Source organism: Mchenga conophoros, linkage group LG4 (assembly GCF_057382185.1).
Source record: "Mchenga conophoros isolate Kocher_MC1m ecotype Shallow Benthic linkage group LG4, M_conophoros_male_GT1.1, whole genome shotgun sequence".
Taxonomy (NCBI): Eukaryota; Metazoa; Chordata; class Actinopteri; order Cichliformes; family Cichlidae; genus Mchenga; species Mchenga conophoros.
This window is the reverse complement of record NC_140529.1, coordinates 29,430,978-29,450,744: the sequence shown is the minus strand read 5'-3', so window position 1 is coordinate 29,450,744 and position 19,767 is coordinate 29,430,978. Positions and strand designations below refer to the sequence as shown.

The 19,767-nt window shown below is 39.4% G+C and overlaps 1 protein-coding gene across 7 annotated transcripts; it reads right to left on the bottom strand.

Annotated features, from left to right (window-relative positions):
- Positions 1 to 190: 190 nt before the first annotated feature.
- On the bottom strand, positions 191 to 19,157 carry nprl3 (NPR3-like, GATOR1 complex subunit). 7 transcript variants are annotated; one of them, XM_085271644.1, is made up of 14 exons: positions 18,764 to 19,157; positions 17,790 to 17,859; positions 14,016 to 14,054; positions 13,216 to 13,348; positions 8,814 to 8,888; positions 5,666 to 5,816; positions 5,482 to 5,563; positions 5,239 to 5,376; positions 2,707 to 2,863; positions 2,213 to 2,319; positions 1,895 to 2,024; positions 1,255 to 1,483; positions 979 to 1,171; positions 191 to 534 (listed from the first exon to the last, which is right to left on the bottom strand). In XM_085271644.1, the coding sequence occupies exons 1-14, from the start codon at positions 18,957 to 18,959 to the stop codon at positions 369 to 371; spliced, it is 1,866 nt and encodes a 621-aa protein (XP_085127770.1). In that variant the 5' UTR covers positions 18,960 to 19,157; the 3' UTR covers positions 191 to 368. The 7 variants fall into 7 exon arrangements, with proteins under 7 accessions (XP_085127770.1, XP_085127772.1, XP_085127774.1 ...); XM_085271646.1 differs by having other exon boundaries at positions 1,255 to 1,468; XM_085271648.1 differs by having other exon boundaries at positions 1,255 to 1,444.
- Between the last annotated feature and the right edge of the window lie 610 nt (positions 19,158 to 19,767).

The window sequence follows — 19,767 nt, the reverse complement described above, 5'->3', positions numbered from 1 at the left end:
CTTTTTTCTTTCCACATCAGGTATTCCTAAGGAGAGGTAGCTCAAGGTCTGGAATGATCATTACTCACTGTGCCCCTCTGAGGACAGCACAGATGATCTAACACATCTGGGGCACGGGAAGATGAAGTGAAGCCTCCACTAAACACTGCACACACTTCCAATATTCACAAAAAAAACCTTAAGGCATGTCTGATATATACAAAATAATTTATTACTGTAAACAAACATTTGGCTCATACAGAAAAAACATCTTGCAGTCAAGGCATTTTGTTTTGAAACGTCTTTGACCACTTAGCTGTGAGCCCAGCAGGCCATTAACTTCTCCTAAACTGACACATTTTCCAGTTGCTGAAACACTGTCTGCACAGCTAGTCCATCGGTGACTGAAAGATTGAAATAATGGGATCTTCATGGTTGGTAACCACAAGGACACTGCGGAACTTGTCAAACAGCGTCTTTAGCTGCGAGCGCCTCATGTTCTCATTGTACATAATCTCTTCCAGGTGGTGATGTCCTCGGAAATAATGCAGTAGCCTGGAAGCAGTTAACAAGAGAAAGAGTTTCACTGACTGATCAACAGTGTCAATCATCCATGAGACAGGACTTTTGCACCTCTGATGGGAGCCTTCATTGCTGTGAAGGTGGCAGCACTGGAATGCTGAGAAGCTCTCCAGACACTTTTGATCTCCACCTAACTGCTGGTAAACTAACTCTTTAGCCTATGCTGCCCAATTAAATTTTACAATACTATGCAAGTAGATTTATTCAAACCACTGAACAAATACTTTTTTATCTATTGAGAGACATAAACATTTCATTTCTAAGATATGAGGCAAAGGCAGGCAATCAGTTAGTTCATGTCATCCATGTACACCGCTCTCATGTTTGAACATAAAACAGAACAATGGCAACCTTAAGGACACTTAATAAAACAAGCACACTATGGTCCTGTTGTCAGTTAAAGGCAGATTTAATCACCTCGCAAACATCCGCAGATCCTCTGGATTTTGTGCAGCAGGGATGTTAAGAATAAACTGCCTCTCGTGCTCTGACAGGCTGGCGAGCAGTGTCTCAGTCATCCTCTTGTTGAGCGGGGAGTCTCCACCAGTTAGCAGCTCTGCACTGGAGTTTTCCATACTGGGACTGGTTAGGGTCATGTCATCACTGCTGGCTACACAAAACAAGAAGAATGTCAGATTTTATAGTACAGAGTTAGAGCCGTAAGAGCAGAAGAGTAGAGGCGGGAGGACATACTCGGTGAGCCAAAACTGAGCGCACTAGGGGTACTGAGACTGCGACCTCCTACTCGGGCAGCCAGCGGAGGGTCTTCATCCCTCAGCCCAGGCTCATCCTCACTGGGTGGTACCAACAAGCACACATAAGTGTGCAGCTGGATCAGGAGGCGGCGCTGCAGCATCCAAACCACCATCTGGATTAACTGGGCCTGGTTAACCAGCAGAGCAGCAAACTGCATTAGGATAAACTGAAATAAGGGAATTGGAAAATGCTCACGTAACCAGGTCAAATATGTTTTAAAATAGATCCACAAGAAAGAGTCTGATCCTGTTCTCATGAAAAATGGAGGATGCATACACTAGAGACGATGTCCCTTTGCCATTAATAATTCATCAGGACCTACACTGCCAGAACAAGACGAAGAATGATGGCCCACCTCAAGGATTATAAGTATTATAACTTATGTTTGTGTTCAGTTTTCATATATATTTCTGTCTTCAGGACATAGATATACATCAGATTATTTCATTAAACATGCCTGAAATCATGCAAATTTAAAAAAAAGAAAAGAAACTGGGACATTTTCACAGGTTTAATAAAAGTATTTCTCTTTTGAAATGCTTCACACATGTATTCCACATCATGCAATAACCCCCACCTCCTGTGTGGGAGCTTCCAGGGGATTTCTAAACTCAGCCAGTGAGACAGGCAGTGAGAACTTGGCTAACATAGAGGGCAGATCATGACCAGGAAACTGCCGGGCAAACTGCTCAGCCAATGGTGAATATCTATTCAGGGAGAAGAGAACAACACAGAGCTTATTCCATCACAGAACATCTTTTAAATTTAATTCCAAACAGTGTTGCAAGTCAGATCAGGAAGCCTCTCTATATGAGGAAATGCCATGGATGAGTGCTTAGCATTAGTGTGCTTCATTTCCTCTTCCCAGCTGGCTTATATCACATCAGATACTCACAGGCAGATGTTGGCATGCGGAGACAGCATGTAGACATTATTCTCACACAGTGGGTAGATGATAATTGCCTTGCCCCAATAAACCAAATGAGCAGCAATCTGAAAGATCTAAATGAGAAAATATTTGTCAATTAATCTCTAGGATGCCAAATAAAAGCAAAATAAGCAAATAAGAGCTACACATGGGGATTTTCTCAGATTTGCATTACATATATCTGCCACTAGATGACAGTAAGACCACCTGACTAAACAACTTCTGAAGGTTATACTTTTTTAAAAGTATATATGTATGTACAGTACACTTTTTCACATTTTAACTTTCCTCTATTCTATCAGTGATGCATACTGCACAATGATTTATAGATCTTTGTGTATTAAACACAACTAATGCATCTTTTAGACTTATAAAAACTAATTTCATCTGATAAATTCATGAGAATCACATCTGACATTTTAAACTGGAAATCTGATCCAGGTAGTGTGACTGTCCTGTACCTGAAGTAAGGCCAGGTCAGCATCCTGAGCCAGCTGCTGCAGGTTTTTCACTGCTGAGCAGGTTTTAATCAGGCGGATCAATGCAGGGGAGCAGTCCAGGGGAAGCTGGCTGAGGAGTGTTTTCTCATTTTCCAGAAGCAACAGGGCATGATAGGGTCTGCAGGATCAGACACACAATACGGATTCTAAATGAACATACATCCACATACAAGCAGACTCTGTTTGAAAGAAACACACATTTAGTTTATTTTACATACAAAGACAAAGGTATACATATTAAACTGTTTGTTAACTAAATATCCAATCAGCCAGTCATATGGCAGCAACTCATTGTGTTCAGGTATGCAGACATAGTCAAGACAGTCAAACTGAGCATCAGAATGGGGAAAAAAGATGATTTGAGTGACTTTGAATGTGGAACGGTTGTTGATGCCAGAAGCTGCTGATCTACTGGGATTTTCCCACACAGACATCTTTCAGGTTTACAGAGAAAAAGGTGAAAATGCCTTTTAGATGCAGGTCAGATAGGAAAGCAACAGTAACTTAAATAACTTGTCAAAACCAAGGTGTGCAAAAGAGCATCTCTGAATGTACAACACATTGAACCTAGGAATAGATGGGCTACAGCAGTAGACCACCCCACTGCCACTCATGTCAAATATGAACAGGAAACTGAGGCTACACAGGCTTACACAGACTCATTAAAATTTGACAGAAATCCCAATTGCATTTACAAACTGACAAATCTGCAGCAACCTGTTTGTGATGTTATTACCGTATTTCCCGGACTACAGAGCGCACCTGAATATTAGCCGCACAAGCTAAAATCAGGGGAAAATCCTGTTTTGTACATACATTAGCCGCACCTGACTAAAAGCCGCAGGTGTTTCAATGTTGACTTATCATATGTAAGAGAATATGCACAAAGCGAATTGTCAGGAAAGAGATGGCTGTTTGGAGACACACCCCTTTTATTAATATTTTGAAAAACAAGTTATGGGTACATATTTGCACAACTTTTTAGGTATATGTACAAGTAGCGGTAATTACAAGTACGAAACATGTGCTGTGCTTCATAAACGAGTAACAAATGTAGTACATAACAATAACCTACAGCACACCAGAAAAATAGATTCAGACTACCTTTTAGGCTCAGGTGGATGGATGGATGTTTTCACACTTTTCCACGCTGTCAGATTCCACCGGTGGAGTTGAGCATAACTTGCTTTTCGCAAGTTTATTGCCGCACACCATCCACGACTCCCGCTGAACGCGTAGCGCTACTTTGAAGTTTGTTTTTCGTGCTACTTGTACGGCACTGTTGCCTGGCGGATGGACATGTGACCAACATACCACTCTTGAACACCGATACTGTGTGTCTGATCACATGCCCTTCCACCAGGCAACGTAGTGCCGTACAACAGCGGAACAAAAAAAACAAATCGTCTTACGATATGACAAAAATCAGGGACGATCCATAGAAAAGCCGCACCTGACTAAAAGCCGCAGGGTTCAAAGCTTGTGGAAAAAGTAGCGGCTTATAGCCCGACAATTACGGTATGTCAACATGGCCCCAAATCTCAGAAGAATGTTTCCAGCACCTTGTTAAAACTATGCCGTGAAGAATTCTGAAGGATAAAAGGGGTCCAACCAAGTACCTGCACAGGGCAGCAGCAACTAATGAGAGCGCTGATCAAAATTACAGCTATTACATTGAAATGCCAGTAGGCGGCACTAAAGACCACACTAAATTCTGCATCGTTTGAGTGCTTTATATATTAAACACATACATTTGCTTACCAAATACAATCCAGCTAATTAAGGCACAAAACTTCTTTGACATAAACTGAGGGGAAATTAGACTATTCTGACTAAAGGGGTGAAGGGTAAGGTGACCTGTGGATCAAAGAGGGATTTTGACAAAGCTGTGTTATTTGATGGTTATGTATAGACCTAAGCTGACTAGCCAACGTAGTACAACTGTGTGCATTTGAATGATTGCTGAAGTTATAAGTTGTGATAAGTCCATTTTTAGCAAATTAGTTTGTACTTTAATATTCCAAGCTGGCTGTCACAAAATGATTGTTTTCTGGCCTTAACAATTTATTCATATTATTATGATTATTAGACATTATGAACACAATTGATTATATCACAAATGCAACTGGATGAACTTATTTTGTCATGAAAAGATGCAATGTGTGAAAAAACAGAAGGAATCCACAGAAACCACAGAGTAAGTTATGAATGTGTAATATAAATAATATCATTTTAAATATGACATAAAAAAGCTATTACACCCATGTGTTTATGTTTTGACAAATGAGGTCTATAGGTGTTTTTAGTTGGCCATTTGTAGCAACACAGCCCACATCTGCTGATTTTATTTCATCTAGAACAGCTAATCCCCCTTCCCCACCCTTCCCGTGTCTTTAACTGTAAACAAGATACTTCTAGTTACAGCTAATCAAATAAGATGTTGTGAGATGTAAGAAAACGTCACATAAAAAGAAAAACAAATCTGTAATATACCTTATGGCCTTAAGGCTGCGCTCTAATGCCTCTGGGGGGATGTAGGTGTCACCAATCCTGTGGATCTTGTGCGGCAAACAGAAGCTCACCTCCAGCCAGTCGTTGATGTGAAGTCGCACCACACCGGTTGTACAAAGGCTGAAAAAGCACCATCATCACAATCAGCAATTGCAGAATCATATATTACACAAATTTAGACAGCAAATCCAAACAAATGAATGTAAAATGCATGTGGTCACACACCTGTCATACGCCTCCTTGAGGTCTCTTGCTAGCTTACACTTTGGAAGAATTTGTCTAAATGGGGACTGGGGGCTTCCATCTGCTGATACCAGAAGCAAAATACCAATATTCTATGTTAACAAAGATGTAAGTCTGACTAAGACCAAGCTGCAAATTTGATGTGTAGTCTGAGCTTGTATCTCACTTTCAGTCGTGGTAATTTCCTCCTGGACGGCCAGCATGAGTTTGGCCTCGCGGGTCAGATACTGGCAGCGGCGCTCCTCGTGCTGCAGAGCAATGGCAATGCGGCGTGACAGGTTGTGCATGCAGCTGATGACGGATGGGTCAGCATTTGCCTGCAGGCCAGAGATGAAAATCAGCCACTTTTTAAATGTCATAATTATGCAAAGAAAGAAAAATGTATCTGTTACACTTTGATTATAACACCAGTGCTTTTTTGTGTGGATGGTAAATGGACTGATTCTTATATAGTGCTTTTCTACTCTCCCGGAGTACTCAAAGCGCTGCATACAACATGGATCAGTTCACATTCATGTCCAGGCTGTCAGTTGTTAACTATTAAACATCCCGTTTATTTTACACCTAACGTCAGTTAATGATCTTAGCATGGCACCCGCTGAAAGATGAATGAATATGACTTAACACGCTCAGTATAAATGTTGTTTTTGAGCACATCTTTGATGTTTATTTCTTGTCATATTTACGCAATTCAATACAAAGGCTCTGCAATAATTTCTACATCTTATAATGTTAAGAATTACGAATTGCATTTTGATTAAACTTGAGCAGATGTGAGGTTGTTGTACATGGAATTATTGTTTCTTATAATCAGTCCACCTTAGGTATGAAAACAAAGATGGAGAAATGTATATAACACAATTTTTTTTTTGTTTTACTGAGCTATTTTTACTTTATTGAGGAATTTTATGCAGCTTTTTTTTTTATTGTATTTTATTTAAAATTTTACTTTTATTGTAATAAACTTTTACTTCTTGAGCTCCTATATTTTATTTTACATTCTGATTTTTTTTTTAATTTCTTTTGTACAGTTTTCACACTACGATACTGTTTTGTTATACAGTGTTTTAATTCGTATAGTAATATTTTACATGTATATAAGTTGTGTTTAATGTTTTTTTTGCTGCTTTGACACAAGAATTTCCCAACATATTGGATATAAAGTAGATCTTACTTTAAGGTAAATGGACTGGTGACTGGTTCTTACATAGTGCTTTTCTACTCTACGTGAGTGCTCAAAGTGCGTGATAAAACTTTCACAAGGATACTTTGGCATGCAGCCTGGAGCACTAACCTTCTAATTAGTACCTCCACCTCCTGAGCATGGATCAGTAGCATCAATGCGTATTAGCCAAACATTGTTACAGACTATATGACTCTTGTTGACGTACTGGTAAATAACTTGATATTTACAATTGTCAGTGTTTATAACTTATGTGTTTTGTTACAGTAACTGTTCCCCTACTTCAGATGTTAAAAGGTGTTTCAGGCTTCACATGTAGACAGGTGAAAATGTAAAAAGCAGAGTCAAGTGCTTTTGCCAAAGCAAAAGTAATAAAACTCTAACTTTATAGATATGTTGACCAATTAGAAGTCTACAAACAACAACAGTGTTTTTGACACTGATGTCAAAAATGAGATAAAGGCACACACCTTTGATGATGCAAAACAAATCAATCTTCTCCATTTAAATATGGGGTTTTTTCAAAGGCTCCATGTCCAGTGAACTAAAATGCTGTTTACGTGTAAACAAAGGCCAAAAATACCTATGTATATGTGGAGCCTTTTAAATAGTTGAAAAACTCAGAAACTGTTTATAATGGAAATGTCTTTTTACCAACAAAGCAGAAGTGGATAAATAACTACAGAAATAAAATAATCAAATAAAATATCTCTATTAGCACTGCCCACTTGGGTCGGGGATGAGTTCAAGTATCTCGGGGTCTTGTTCGCGAGTGATGGGAGAAGGGAGCCGGAACTCGACAGATGGATTGGTGCTGCGGACGCTGCACTGGTCCGTCGTGGTGAAGTCTCCGGAAAGCTGAGTGTAAAAGCGAAGCTCTCAATTTACTGGTCGATCTACGTCCCTACCCTCAGCTATGGCCACGCACTGTGGGCAGTGACCGAAAGAACGAGATCGCGGATACAAGCGGCGGAAATGAGCTTCCTCCGAAGGGTGGCTGGCCTCTCTCTTAGAGATAGGGTGAGAAGTTCAGCCATCCGGGAAGGGCTCAGAGGAGAGCCGCTGCTCTTCCACATCGAAAGGAGCCAGTGAGGTGGTTTGGGCATCTGACAATGATGCCTCCTGGGCGCCTCCTGTGTGAGGTGTTCCAGGCATGTCCCGGGGCAGACCCAGGACACGCTGGAGAGATTATATCTCTCGGCTGGCCTGGGAACGCCTTGGTGTTCCCCCGGATAAGCTAGGGGAGAGGGAGGTCTGGGCTTCTCTGCTTAGGCTGCTGCCCCTGCGACCCGGCCCCGGATAAAGCGGAAGAAGATGGATGGATGGATATTAGCACTGGCAAGTGGGCAAATTGTTATTTTCACCATCAACTTCAACCATCATCATCTTCTCAGAAGTTCACAATTGGTGCATCCCTATTCAATGCAAGTTGATATGGTTTTATTAGAGAAATAAGAATATCAAATAATGTTAATTATAAACATAAATAATAAACATACAAAATACATGAAAACAAAATGTAGCAGTGTTTGGTTTACATACTGCCATGTGGGCCTGCTGTGTTTTTGTACAGAATTTCCACAGTTGCCAGGAAGATATTAAAAACATGACTAAGTACTTTTTGCTTGCTCTTACTGGGAACCATGACTCAGCATGGGGAGGGGCGCACTGGTCAACGTGATTAAGCCCCCCTTCCTCCCTCTAAGTTACCATGCTCTCACTGATAAAGTATACTGGAATATTATCAGCTACCCATACCACTCCCATTCACAGATAAAAACCCCCCCACAAAATCTATGTGTCCCACCCAAGCTAACTAAATGTAAATTATTATTAAGTTTAAAGTTTCCAATATCAAGAGTTTTACAGTTACAAACATTTGGCCTCGCAGGTCAGGTACCGACCTATATCTGACATATATCAGTATATCTGTACATTTGCCCGTAGTACATCTGTATATTTGCTCTCCACTTATCTGTATATAATTGCTCTTATTGCACTTACTACTCTTGCACTTCTAATTAGATGCAAATTGTACTTCATAACCCTGTATTTACACGTGTAATGACAATAAAGGTGAATCCTAATCCTAAACATTTAAAATTAAAATCAAAATACATCTTGTGCATACCCTGAGTGCAAATACCACATTAAACAAGATCATTGTTGGCATTTCTCTCTTGGGTGAAGGATCTGTTTTAGAAACCTGCAAAGAAAAAAAGACAAACTTATCACCAGATGCAAAATCTAGACAAGCCTTTATATTAAAATGTCAGTTTACAGTTTGTTATTTTGCTGTTATAGTCAAAACTACTAACTGATGCCATTTTTTAGATTTATTTTTTTCTTTGGAAGACTATGACAAATAAAACCTGCCACAACTTTTCCAATGTCCAGTGCAACAAAATCAAATGTTGTAACAAAAAGAGCAGTACAGTATTTAATTTGATAAAAGGAGGTCTCACACTTTTCACTTGTAAAATGAATTAAATAATTAAGACCTAATCAAAATGCTATGGAACCTTAACCTTAAGGCCTAACTTCCATGATATGTCACACCAGCCTTGTACAATGATCTTATGAATTTACTGTGGACTGAAATGTTCAGTTTAGGTAAACAGAAGTGCTTCATGGTAATTTTAAGTCAGATACAGTAGGTGTTGTTGTAAAGAATAAGTGCAACCCTTGTGACTTTCATATTTCTCTATTTTCTCCACCCTGTGTGATACACCATTATCTTAGCAACACATGCTGTGAGTCATTAGACTAAAAGACTGACAGCAGGGAGCTTCAGCCAAATTTCAAACAAGCCACAATTGAATATAAAACACTTTTATTCAAGCTAAGTACCGATACACAACAATATGATAATAATAATAATGATGATAATAATTATAATAATAGTTGACACTTTCTATTGTTTATTGTTTATGTATTAGTCAACATACATCAACAAATTTCAAAACAGCGCAGCATTTCGCTAAAAATCAACAAACAAAGACGTAAAACATTACAACAACAATAATTTGCCATTCATGTTTGAGTTAAGCTCTGCAGGTACTGCTTTAGTGGCTTCTTAAATGAACCCCTGTTTTTGACCAGTTTGGTGTTGCTTGGCGACCCGTTTCAGAGAGAGGAACCTCTGTATCCGATTGTTCAGTCTGACGTCACTAGCCGTGTCTGGACCTAAACTCCGCTGCAGGTCCACATATCAAACGATCACTGTGGCATTACTGAGAGTTGAAAAACTGTCTAAAGTCTTTCATCTTTAATAAAATGATCAGCGTTCTGCTCTACCAGGTGTAACAATTGAGTTTAACATCCAGGCATCCATGAAAACGGAATTTATGACATTTAACGGAGTTAGAAGTTAGCAGGGAGTTAGCTCGCTATCTATCTAAATACAATATAGCATGTCCTGACTGCGGGGTTTTGGAAACAAATTAAAGCGTACAGCTCTGCTATCACTTCCAGCATAAATGAAGACAGAAAACTAAACAGCAGTGACGTTTGTAGGGTTACTGAAGTTTCGCTAGCTGGTATATAATGATGTGCTACGTGACCGCTAGCGACACAGCTATGTTAGCATAATATAAACAAGCTAACTTTTTTTTCCACTCGATAAAAGTTAACGTGAGTGTTCTCGGTGGTCAGGAACAAATGTAATTGCATGGCAGGATGCTGTAAAAGGACCAAACTTCAGCCAGGAGAACAACTGAGATAATCCATCCTAGAGCTGGGCGATAGAACGATAACGACATGTATCGCGATATAACTTTTACTCGATAGAGAAATTAAGCTATCGCGATAGACCTCGCCGCTCTTGTCCTCTTAAAAAAAAAAAAAAAAAAAAAAAAAAAAAGGTCAGCCGATCCAAATTCAGTAGCGCAGAGCCGAACCAATCACAGCCGCAGCGTCACGTCGCGTGACTTGTTACGTACAGCACAAGTGCCAAGCCGCACGTGTGTTTGTTTGGGAAGCAGCCAGCGGGTAATGGAGCCAGCGCATAATGGAGGAAATGAGTGTGCCGACTAGAAAAATCAACCGAGCGTGACCGAAGAGAAAACAGATGATGGTTCCAATGCCGGAGAGATTGTCGAACGGAAGAGCCATAGAAGTTCCGTAGTGTGAAGGTATTTCGGCTATTTCAAGTCTGACAAAAAACAGAGTAGCGCGCACTGTAAATTGTGCCGAAAGCAAGTCTGGAAATACAATAAACTGGTGCATGCGTCACACTGTGCGCCACGTTATTGTTTCGGTGAAATGAATTTCTACAATACTGTTAATTCTACTCTCTGCAGTGTTTAAATGCTTACATATACACACAGTTACTGTCCCTCCACACATACGACTCTGTTCTGCTTCTATGCCCCAGCTTTGTTTACTTTTTCCCACCGAGGCTTCTAGACTTCTGATTGGCCAACATTTCTGCACGGTTAGGAATCTAGCGCCACCTGCTGCTTTGGCATGTTCATAGCAGCGTTTTCTTTCATTTCTCCCTTTATGTGTGGACGGGATTATTTTTTAAAACGAAAACGGAAAATCTCCGTTTTCAAAAATACCCGTGTACGTGTGGACGTAGCCTGAGTCTCTGACTGGAAGCGCTAATTCATCATTCGGCTTTTGTCAGACTAAAGTAACTGTTACAACTGTTTGAAAAGCTCAGCTATACAACAAGGAGAGATTGAGAATTTCCTTTTAGTTCTCAGTTTACTTGATATTGACAAAAGTTAGTCAGTTTTGTCTGTTCTTCTGTAAAACAAACTAAGATTTATTTTTAGAATTAATACTTTATTTCTAAGTGGAATTGACAATTTAGTCTGTTTCGTTTGTTCTATTTTGAAACTTAAACGCTTTAGCGGCTGCCTTTTGTGTAGTTTGCAATATTTGCCTTTATTTATCTGAAAAAGTCTCATGTTCCTTAAGTACATCTACCCTGTTGAACTTATTATGGGAAATAAATATTTAAAAACAAGCTGCTGATTATTTCACATTTTACTTGTGAGCAACGGCACATTTAAATCTTACAAATATAGTTATTTGGCTTGTATCGTGATAGATATCGTTATCGCCTGAAATGAAAAAAACATATCGTGATATGAAAAAATCTCATATCGCCCAGCTCTAATCCATCCACAATACGAGGTTAGTCATTCACATACTGCTGCATGGGCTGGGCTGTAGTTACATCCTAAGGTTTTAAAAACTGAGCTTAAATAAATGATTAGCGGTAATAAAAGCCGAGGGAGGTCAACAGTGATCACTGACAGTTTTAGGAGCTTTCAGAGATCAAATAGAAGAAAATACATAACATTAAACATGTTAACAACACAAAAGCCATATTAAACGCAGACTACTTTAGACCCGGAAGTAGGATTCGTCGCGTCATCACTGAACAACCGGATGGAACAGCTCTTGTCATAAAATTAGTTCAACTCTGAGCTAAAGAATTCACTTCACGTGTCACGAGATCGTGGCTAAAACCAGTACTTACAAAAGACATGTGGCACAGATTTCATAATAAAGGAGTTTGCATAAATAAATAATAAAACACGTGAATTGAATTGTTTATCAACAGTGAAGCAAAATATTTGCTTATACATGTTGCACGCATTTGTATTGTAGGAGCTTTCAGCAGCACGTGACCACATTAATGAGCAACACTCCACATGTGACAGAACAAGTGAGCAGATGTCATTAATCAAAACAAAGGAGCTGGAGACCCAACAGCTGATTAGTCAGTCCTATTATATTTCTTTAAAATCAGTGAACACTGTGCCAAGACTCTCACTCTATCTTACAGACCTTCATTTAGGCCTCACTCCACATGTTTAGAGACTAGGGCTGCCACGATTAGTCGACTAGTCGCAATTATGTCGACTATCAAAATCGTTGACAACTAATTTAATAGCAGAAGCGTGGTTTGAAGCTTTGTAAGATCCCAAAAGACGCAGTAATAAGTAGTAGGATTTAAGAGTGTAATAATGGACTGAAACAGAAGGTGGCAGCACTGCATGTAAAATGGTAAATGGCCTGCATTTGTATAGCGCTTTTCTAGTCCCTAAGGACCCCAAAGCGCTTCACAGTACATTCAGTCATTCACCCACTCACACTCACATTCACACACTGGCGATGGCAAGCTACATTGTAGCCACAGCTGCCCTGGGGCGCACTGACAGAGGCGAGGCTGCCGGACACTGGCGCCACTGGGCCCTCTGACCACCACCAGTAGGCAAACATGGGGTTAGTATCTTGCCCAAGGATATTTGGCATGCAGCCAGGAGGCAGCCTGGGATCAAACCACCGACCTTCTGATTAGCGGCTGACCTGCTCTGCCACCTGAGTTACAGCCACCCACATGTACAAGGATGCCAGCTGCCGCTAAACCCCGAAGAAGAAGAAGCAGTGTCAGGTATCGTAGCTGTGTCCAAATTCAGGAACCCATCCTTCTGTGCCCACATTTGTAGGCCGATTACATTACAGACTGTCCAAATTCGAAGACTCTGACAAAAGCGGCCGACAAATGATCCTACCTGGATGATAGGAGGATGCTGAAGCAGGGTGGGGTGGCCCACAAATCGAACATTGTCTATCTTCAGTTCAAACTTCTTTCCACACATATCAGATTTGGTGGCCAGGATTGTGGAGAGGACGATGTCAGAGAACCTAAAAGAGGGAAAAACCCCAATAAGAAAATGTGCAGTGTGGGGAGAGCGCGGACATCACAGACACAACTGAGATGAGTGAGAAAGTTTAAATTAGCTCAGTTTGCTTATACTTTTCACATTCCTGTCTATCGGAGAGGTTACATTAATCAGATGCATCTGCCTGTAATTAAATTCAACAAGTGTATAAATGGAAAACAAAACTTGTTTGCCTACTAGAGAGGCGAAAAGAGGAAAAAGGCCTCTTTGCGGAAAAGGTGCAATCGCTGTATGAATGAAGAGTGTGAAAGACTCATGCTGGTTTGACTTAAGTAACTCATGCTGTGATCAAAAGGACACAAATTAAGGTGTTAACTCTCGGAAATAAAAAAAAAAATTAAACACACCACAGACTTACTCCACCACCACAATTTGAACTGTGTTCTTTAAAGTTTACTCTACATGCTAAAGGTAATATAAACAATACAGACTAAAGCTTCAATGATAGCCTTAAACTCATATTTTGTAGAAACCAAAGCACTGATTCATTCTTGTACGACATTTTAAAAGGATTGTGTACTTAGATCAGGGTTGGAGATCCATATAAGACACAAAATAGGAAAGAAGGGGATAAAAAGACAGGGGTGATCTAAGCGAAGGAAAGGTGGTTTAGAATGATTTCGTCTTACCCTGCTACCAACTGTTCGTCAGTTAGTGGAGATTGCTCTCTGAAATGGGGATTGGGCCACAAAAAAGAAGAAAAAAAAAACAAACAAAAGGGAAAATGCAACACACAGTTGGGCTAAATGCATAAAAATGGACATCAAAACAAGCCGAACAAACATGTGATAGTGTGATGTGAAAACACTGGTGTGCTAAAGTTCTAATACCAGCAGTGCTGGTTAGTGAGCTTCTATACCCGCCTCAAAGGTTTTCAAGGTAACTAAGTTTGTAATAAAATATGACAGTACAATAAAATAAGTCTGAATTATCTTTATGGTTAATACAGTTAATGTAGTGCTTAGAGCTGGGCGATAGAACGATAACGACATGTATCGCGATATAACTTTTACTCGATAGAGAAATTAAGCTATCGCGATAGACCTCGCCGCTCTTGTCCTCTTAAAAAAAAAAAAAAAAAAAAAAAAAAAAAAAGGTCAGCCGATCCAAATTCAGTAGCGCAGAGCCGAACCAATCACAGCCGCAGCGTCACGTCGCGTGACTTGTTACGTACAGCACAAGTGCCAAGCCGCACGTGTGTTTGTTTGGGAAGCAGCCAGCGGGTAATGGAGCCAGCGCATAATGGAGGAAATGAGTGTGCCGACTAGAAAAATCAACCGAGCGTGACCGAAGAGAAAACAGATGATGGTTCCAATGCCGGAGAGATTGTCGAACGGAAGAGCCATAGAAGTTCCGTAGTGTGAAGGTATTTCGGCTATTTCAAGTCTGACAAAAAACAGAGTAGCGCGCACTGTAAATTGTGCCGAAAGCAAGTCTGGAAATACAATAAACTGGTGCATGCGTCACACTGTGCGCCACGTTATTGTTTCGGTGAAATGAATTTCTACAATACTGTTAATTCTACTCTCTGCAGTGTTTAAATGCTTACATATACACACAGTTACTGTCCCTCCACACATACGACTCTGTTCTGCTTCTATGCCCCAGCTTTGTTTACTTTTTCCCACCGAGGCTTCTAGACTTCTGATTGGCCAACATTTCTGCACGGTTAGGAATCTAGCGCCACCTGCTGCTTTGGCATGTTCATAGCAGCGTTTTCTTTCATTTCTCCCTTTATGTGTGGACGGGATTATTTTTTAAAACGAAAACGGAAAATCTCCGTTTTCAAAAATACCCGTGTACGTGTGGACGTAGCCTGAGTCTCTGACTGGAAGCGCTAATTCATCATTCGGCTTTTGTCAGACTAAAGTAACTGTTACAACTGTTTGAAAAGCTCAGCTATACAACAAGGAGAGATTGAGAATTTCCTTTTAGTTCTCAGTTTACTTGATATTGACAAAAGTTAGTCAGTTTTGTCTGTTCTTCTGTAAAACAAACTAAGATTTATTTTTAGAATTAATACTTTATTTCTAAGTGGAATTGACAATTTAGTCTGTTTCGTTTGTTCTATTTTGAAACTTAAACGCTTTAGCGGCTGCCTTTTGTGTAGTTTGCGATATTTGCCTTTATTTATCTGAAAAAGTCTCATGTTCCTTAAGTACATCTACCCTGTTGAACTTATTATGGGAAATAAATATTTAAAAACAAGCTGCTGATTATTTCACATTTTACTTGTGAGCAACGGCACATTTAAATCTTACAAATATAGTTATTTGGCTTATATCGTGATAGATATCGTTATCGCCTGAAATGAAAAAAACATATCGTGATATGAAAAAATCTCATATCGCCCAGCTCTAGTAGTGCTTCAAAAATTTTTAAATGCTGCTGGTGGGAAGTAATAGAATATATATCAGAAAAATCATAATTCTGATTTTCAACAAAAATTTTCTTATTTTTGTTCTGCTAAATTAGTCTGGAAAATTCCTACACTACCTGCCCAATATCTAAGATATGTTTCACGTCATGAACACCAAATGAAAGCTGCTCTTATGCAATTGAATGGCACTGCTTGCTTTAATAAAGCTAATAATAACAAAATGACGTAAACAAAGCTTCTATGAATAGGTTATTTTACAGACTTATATGAACATTATACAGCTATTGACACATATGTGGCATCACTGAAAAGCAGTTTTACTCTTTTGTTTTACTCAGTAGATGAAGAAGAGTCCCAGCTAAATTCAGAACGTGACTGCTGGTGTGGTTACACAGTAACTGCCTTGATGGAATCTACTAGCATGAAAGACAAAATAGAAACTCATCTTAAGATAGGACTGTGCGATATGACCAATATCTCATATCCCGATATAAGAATTATATCGTCCTGATAACGATATAAATCACAAAAATGTAACATTTTCTGTAAATTCTGTGAATCTCGGGCAGCTCGTCTTGCGGGAAGTGTTTCCAGCTGCGTGTCATGTACCTGGAGTCGCGTGTTTTAAACGATGCATGAAACTATACATTTTTAGACATAAGTTGTAAAGGCCGCCGTTTTCTTTGTGAGTATTTATCACACAGCGTGCTTCGGGGAAAAGCCTGTTCTAACGTTTGAGTCTAAGGTTTATTTTTTAGCACCTGGCGGCTCTTTTTAAATTCTCATCCGTAAATACTCTGCTCTTTCACGTGATTCAGTTTATTTTGAAAAGTCTCAACAGGATCTTGAGCTTTATTGTGAAAGGTTTATGTGGAACATAAACAAGCGGACACACGATGCTGTTACCGTCGTTGTTGCTAACCACAACGCATAAAAACAGGCGCTTGTCCGTTGTAGTGTGGTTATATAAAATATAAGAGAAAGAGAGAACTTTAAGAAATTTATATAGCCACTACAGTAACCATCAAAACGATGAAAAAATATTGCCGTAAACAGTTTATTTTGCGACACCATGAAACAAACGATAGCGTAAAATGAAACGATAGACGTTTTTATATCGTCATCCGATATATATCGTTATATCGAACAGCCCTATCTTAAGATGCACATTAGGGGGTTACATACACTCACTGCCCACTATACTACATACACTTGCTCAACTGCTTGTTAATGCAAATATCTACTCAGCCAATCACATGGCAGCAACTCACTGCATTTAGGCATGCACAGAGTCAAGTCAAATTGCATAACCAACTCTAGCATTTACACAGAATGGTCTAAAACCGAGAAAATGTTAAGTAAGTGGTGCTTTTCTGGGTGAAAATGTTTTGTTGGTGCCAGAAGACAAAGGAGAATGGACAAACTATTTTGAGCTTAGACTCAAGGCATGCAGAAGAGCGTCGTTAAAAGCACATCACATCAAACCTTTAAACAGATGGAAAATGGGACCAATCCATTACTAGTAAGGTGTACCTAATAAAGTGGCCAGTGAGTGTATCTCTTAGCAGCTGGGAAAAGTGAGTCTATCCAAACAGCACCTCGGGCTGTGACAAATATTAGGTACAAAGTGAGGTGAACGTTTTTGTTTTTTTTTAAAAAATATATCATATACTGAACTGTTTTACTCAATTATTTTATCAGTTTAATAAAGTTTATTAAAGGTCATCCACACAATTAATTAAAATCAGTGGTTCTCAACAGCTCAACGTTTTCAATAACCTAATAGCTTAACCTAATAGTTTTTCCTGGTAATCCCCACTCTCCCACAGTTTGAGAACCACTGATTTAAAATGTGTGTCAGCATCTATAATATTGCTGAAAAACAAAAAGTGTGTCTAGATGGGGGAAAAAAGATTACAAGCATGATGGAGGAAAACATAATGAGCTTAATAAGCTCATTTGGATCTCAGAATGAAACAGTAAGTTGAATAATACATAAAAAAAATGAAGATTGTAGAAATACCTTGAATCACCATCCTGGTCATCAAGCTCATCCCCAGATGTGTTCAGCACATATGGATTCCGCTGTTTTGCTTGTGGACAGATATCAGTGAGAGTTAGTCATTATGAAAAATACATATTAGACTCATAACAAAAATAAGAACCACTGTGAATCTGACTTCAACTCACTAATCATAAAATTGTGTTAGAGAGACACATGCTTTTACTGTCCTAGTTCGTGTCCCTGTTCCTAGTAAAAGCCTCTCAGCATCAGTACTGTGCCAGTATTTGCCAAAAACACAATTGCTGGTATTTAAACTGCTGTAAATAACTTCACGGCCTACAGTCTCAAAGATATCGCTCATGAATGATATGACGTCATTCTGAGCGAGAAAGAACAGTCCTATCACAAGGTAGAACTTTTATATATCTCTGAATTATCCAGGTAAAAAGTGTCATTAAAATGCATTTTTAAGAGAAACCTGGGCCAGTCCTGATCTAGAACACAGTAGGTGCAATAACGCTGAGACATACAGATACTGGCAAATCAAGTAAATGCTTTATTTTATATAAAATCCTGTTCGGAAATCTTTTTGACTGCAGCCTATTTCCAATTATAAGAAAGGTTATTAGGCATAAAAGACACACAGAAACAACTGCAATGACTTTTTGGTGCAACACCAGCAACAAGAGGAACTTGTGAATGAACAAAAGTACATCAAATTTATGTGGCACATCCACCAACAACAATCTGAGAGGCCAAGAGGGAAACTTCAAGAAGGAAGAACAAGCAGACCCGATCCTCAAAAAAAAAAAAAAAAAAAAAAAAAGACAATTCGCAGTTCCAAAGTCGACAATCACAACAAAAGGGGCTGTTGGTCTGCCCTGGATTACACTGCTGCTTTATTATCTCCTGTAAATATGTAATTACGTGGAAGCGACATCTGTGTGTGCGTAAATGTTTATGTTTCTGCTTCATGCTAATGCTACCCCTACCTGAGAGAGATGACGGACACTCAGCGACCTTTTGGTAGGGATATCGGAAAAGGAGTTTGTTCCCTCGGCTTCCAGAGCTAACCAGTATGACGCTAATAGGGCTGGTTTTGTCGCCGCATTTGTATGCACTACTTTGGGACTGAGGGTACAAGGACTTTCGGTCATCTGGTAGACCGTCTGACGGGTTGAGCATCATGTTAGCATTCTAGCTAACTCCTCAGTTAGCTTCAAACAGACAGGGAGCGTAATCTTGCTTCACTTCAAGCTTAACACTGGTGTTTGCCATACAAAGACACCGACCAGAGACAAATTATAGCCTGACTAAAGTTAACTATAAAGCCTTGATATTATACCCTACCGCACATCCATCCGCCACTGTTGGGATTGTTTTGTGTCACTGTGAAAACTGTTCGGCTGAAACAAGGAGGGCAGATATCATATTCTTCCGCTACTACATAACATAATCTACTGCGTCACTCACCGTGATTTCTATAGATTTTTCTTCCAAGGAGCGAGACTTTCTTGAATTGTTGTTATTAATATTTTTGAATTAGTCTTGAGCAATAGATGCCCAGGCTTTATGAGGGTAATTTGAAGTTTTCCTTTGCACGTTGACTGACTTTTCACTTATTTTTAGTCCTTCAGACTAACTTAACGTTGAGCTATGAAGACCCAATCTAAGACATGAACCAGTGCTGTGTCAACACATTACAAATAACCTAAATGAACTCCTAATTAACTACCGCAGATCTCATCAGCATGAAAAGCAAGAAATTACTCTCTGAGTCAGAAAAATCACTTTGAGAATCTTTTGAAAAAAAAGTTGTCAGGAATACATAATTTAGAGGATGCATATGCAGGACAACGAGAGCCCAAGAAACCAAATATAGCTCAGAGAGAGCGTTTGTGTGGGACAATGTGGGACATGTTACTAATGCTTCAAGGTGATTGGAAATTGTTGTTTATCTTAATTTGAAAATTATAATATAATAATAGATACACAT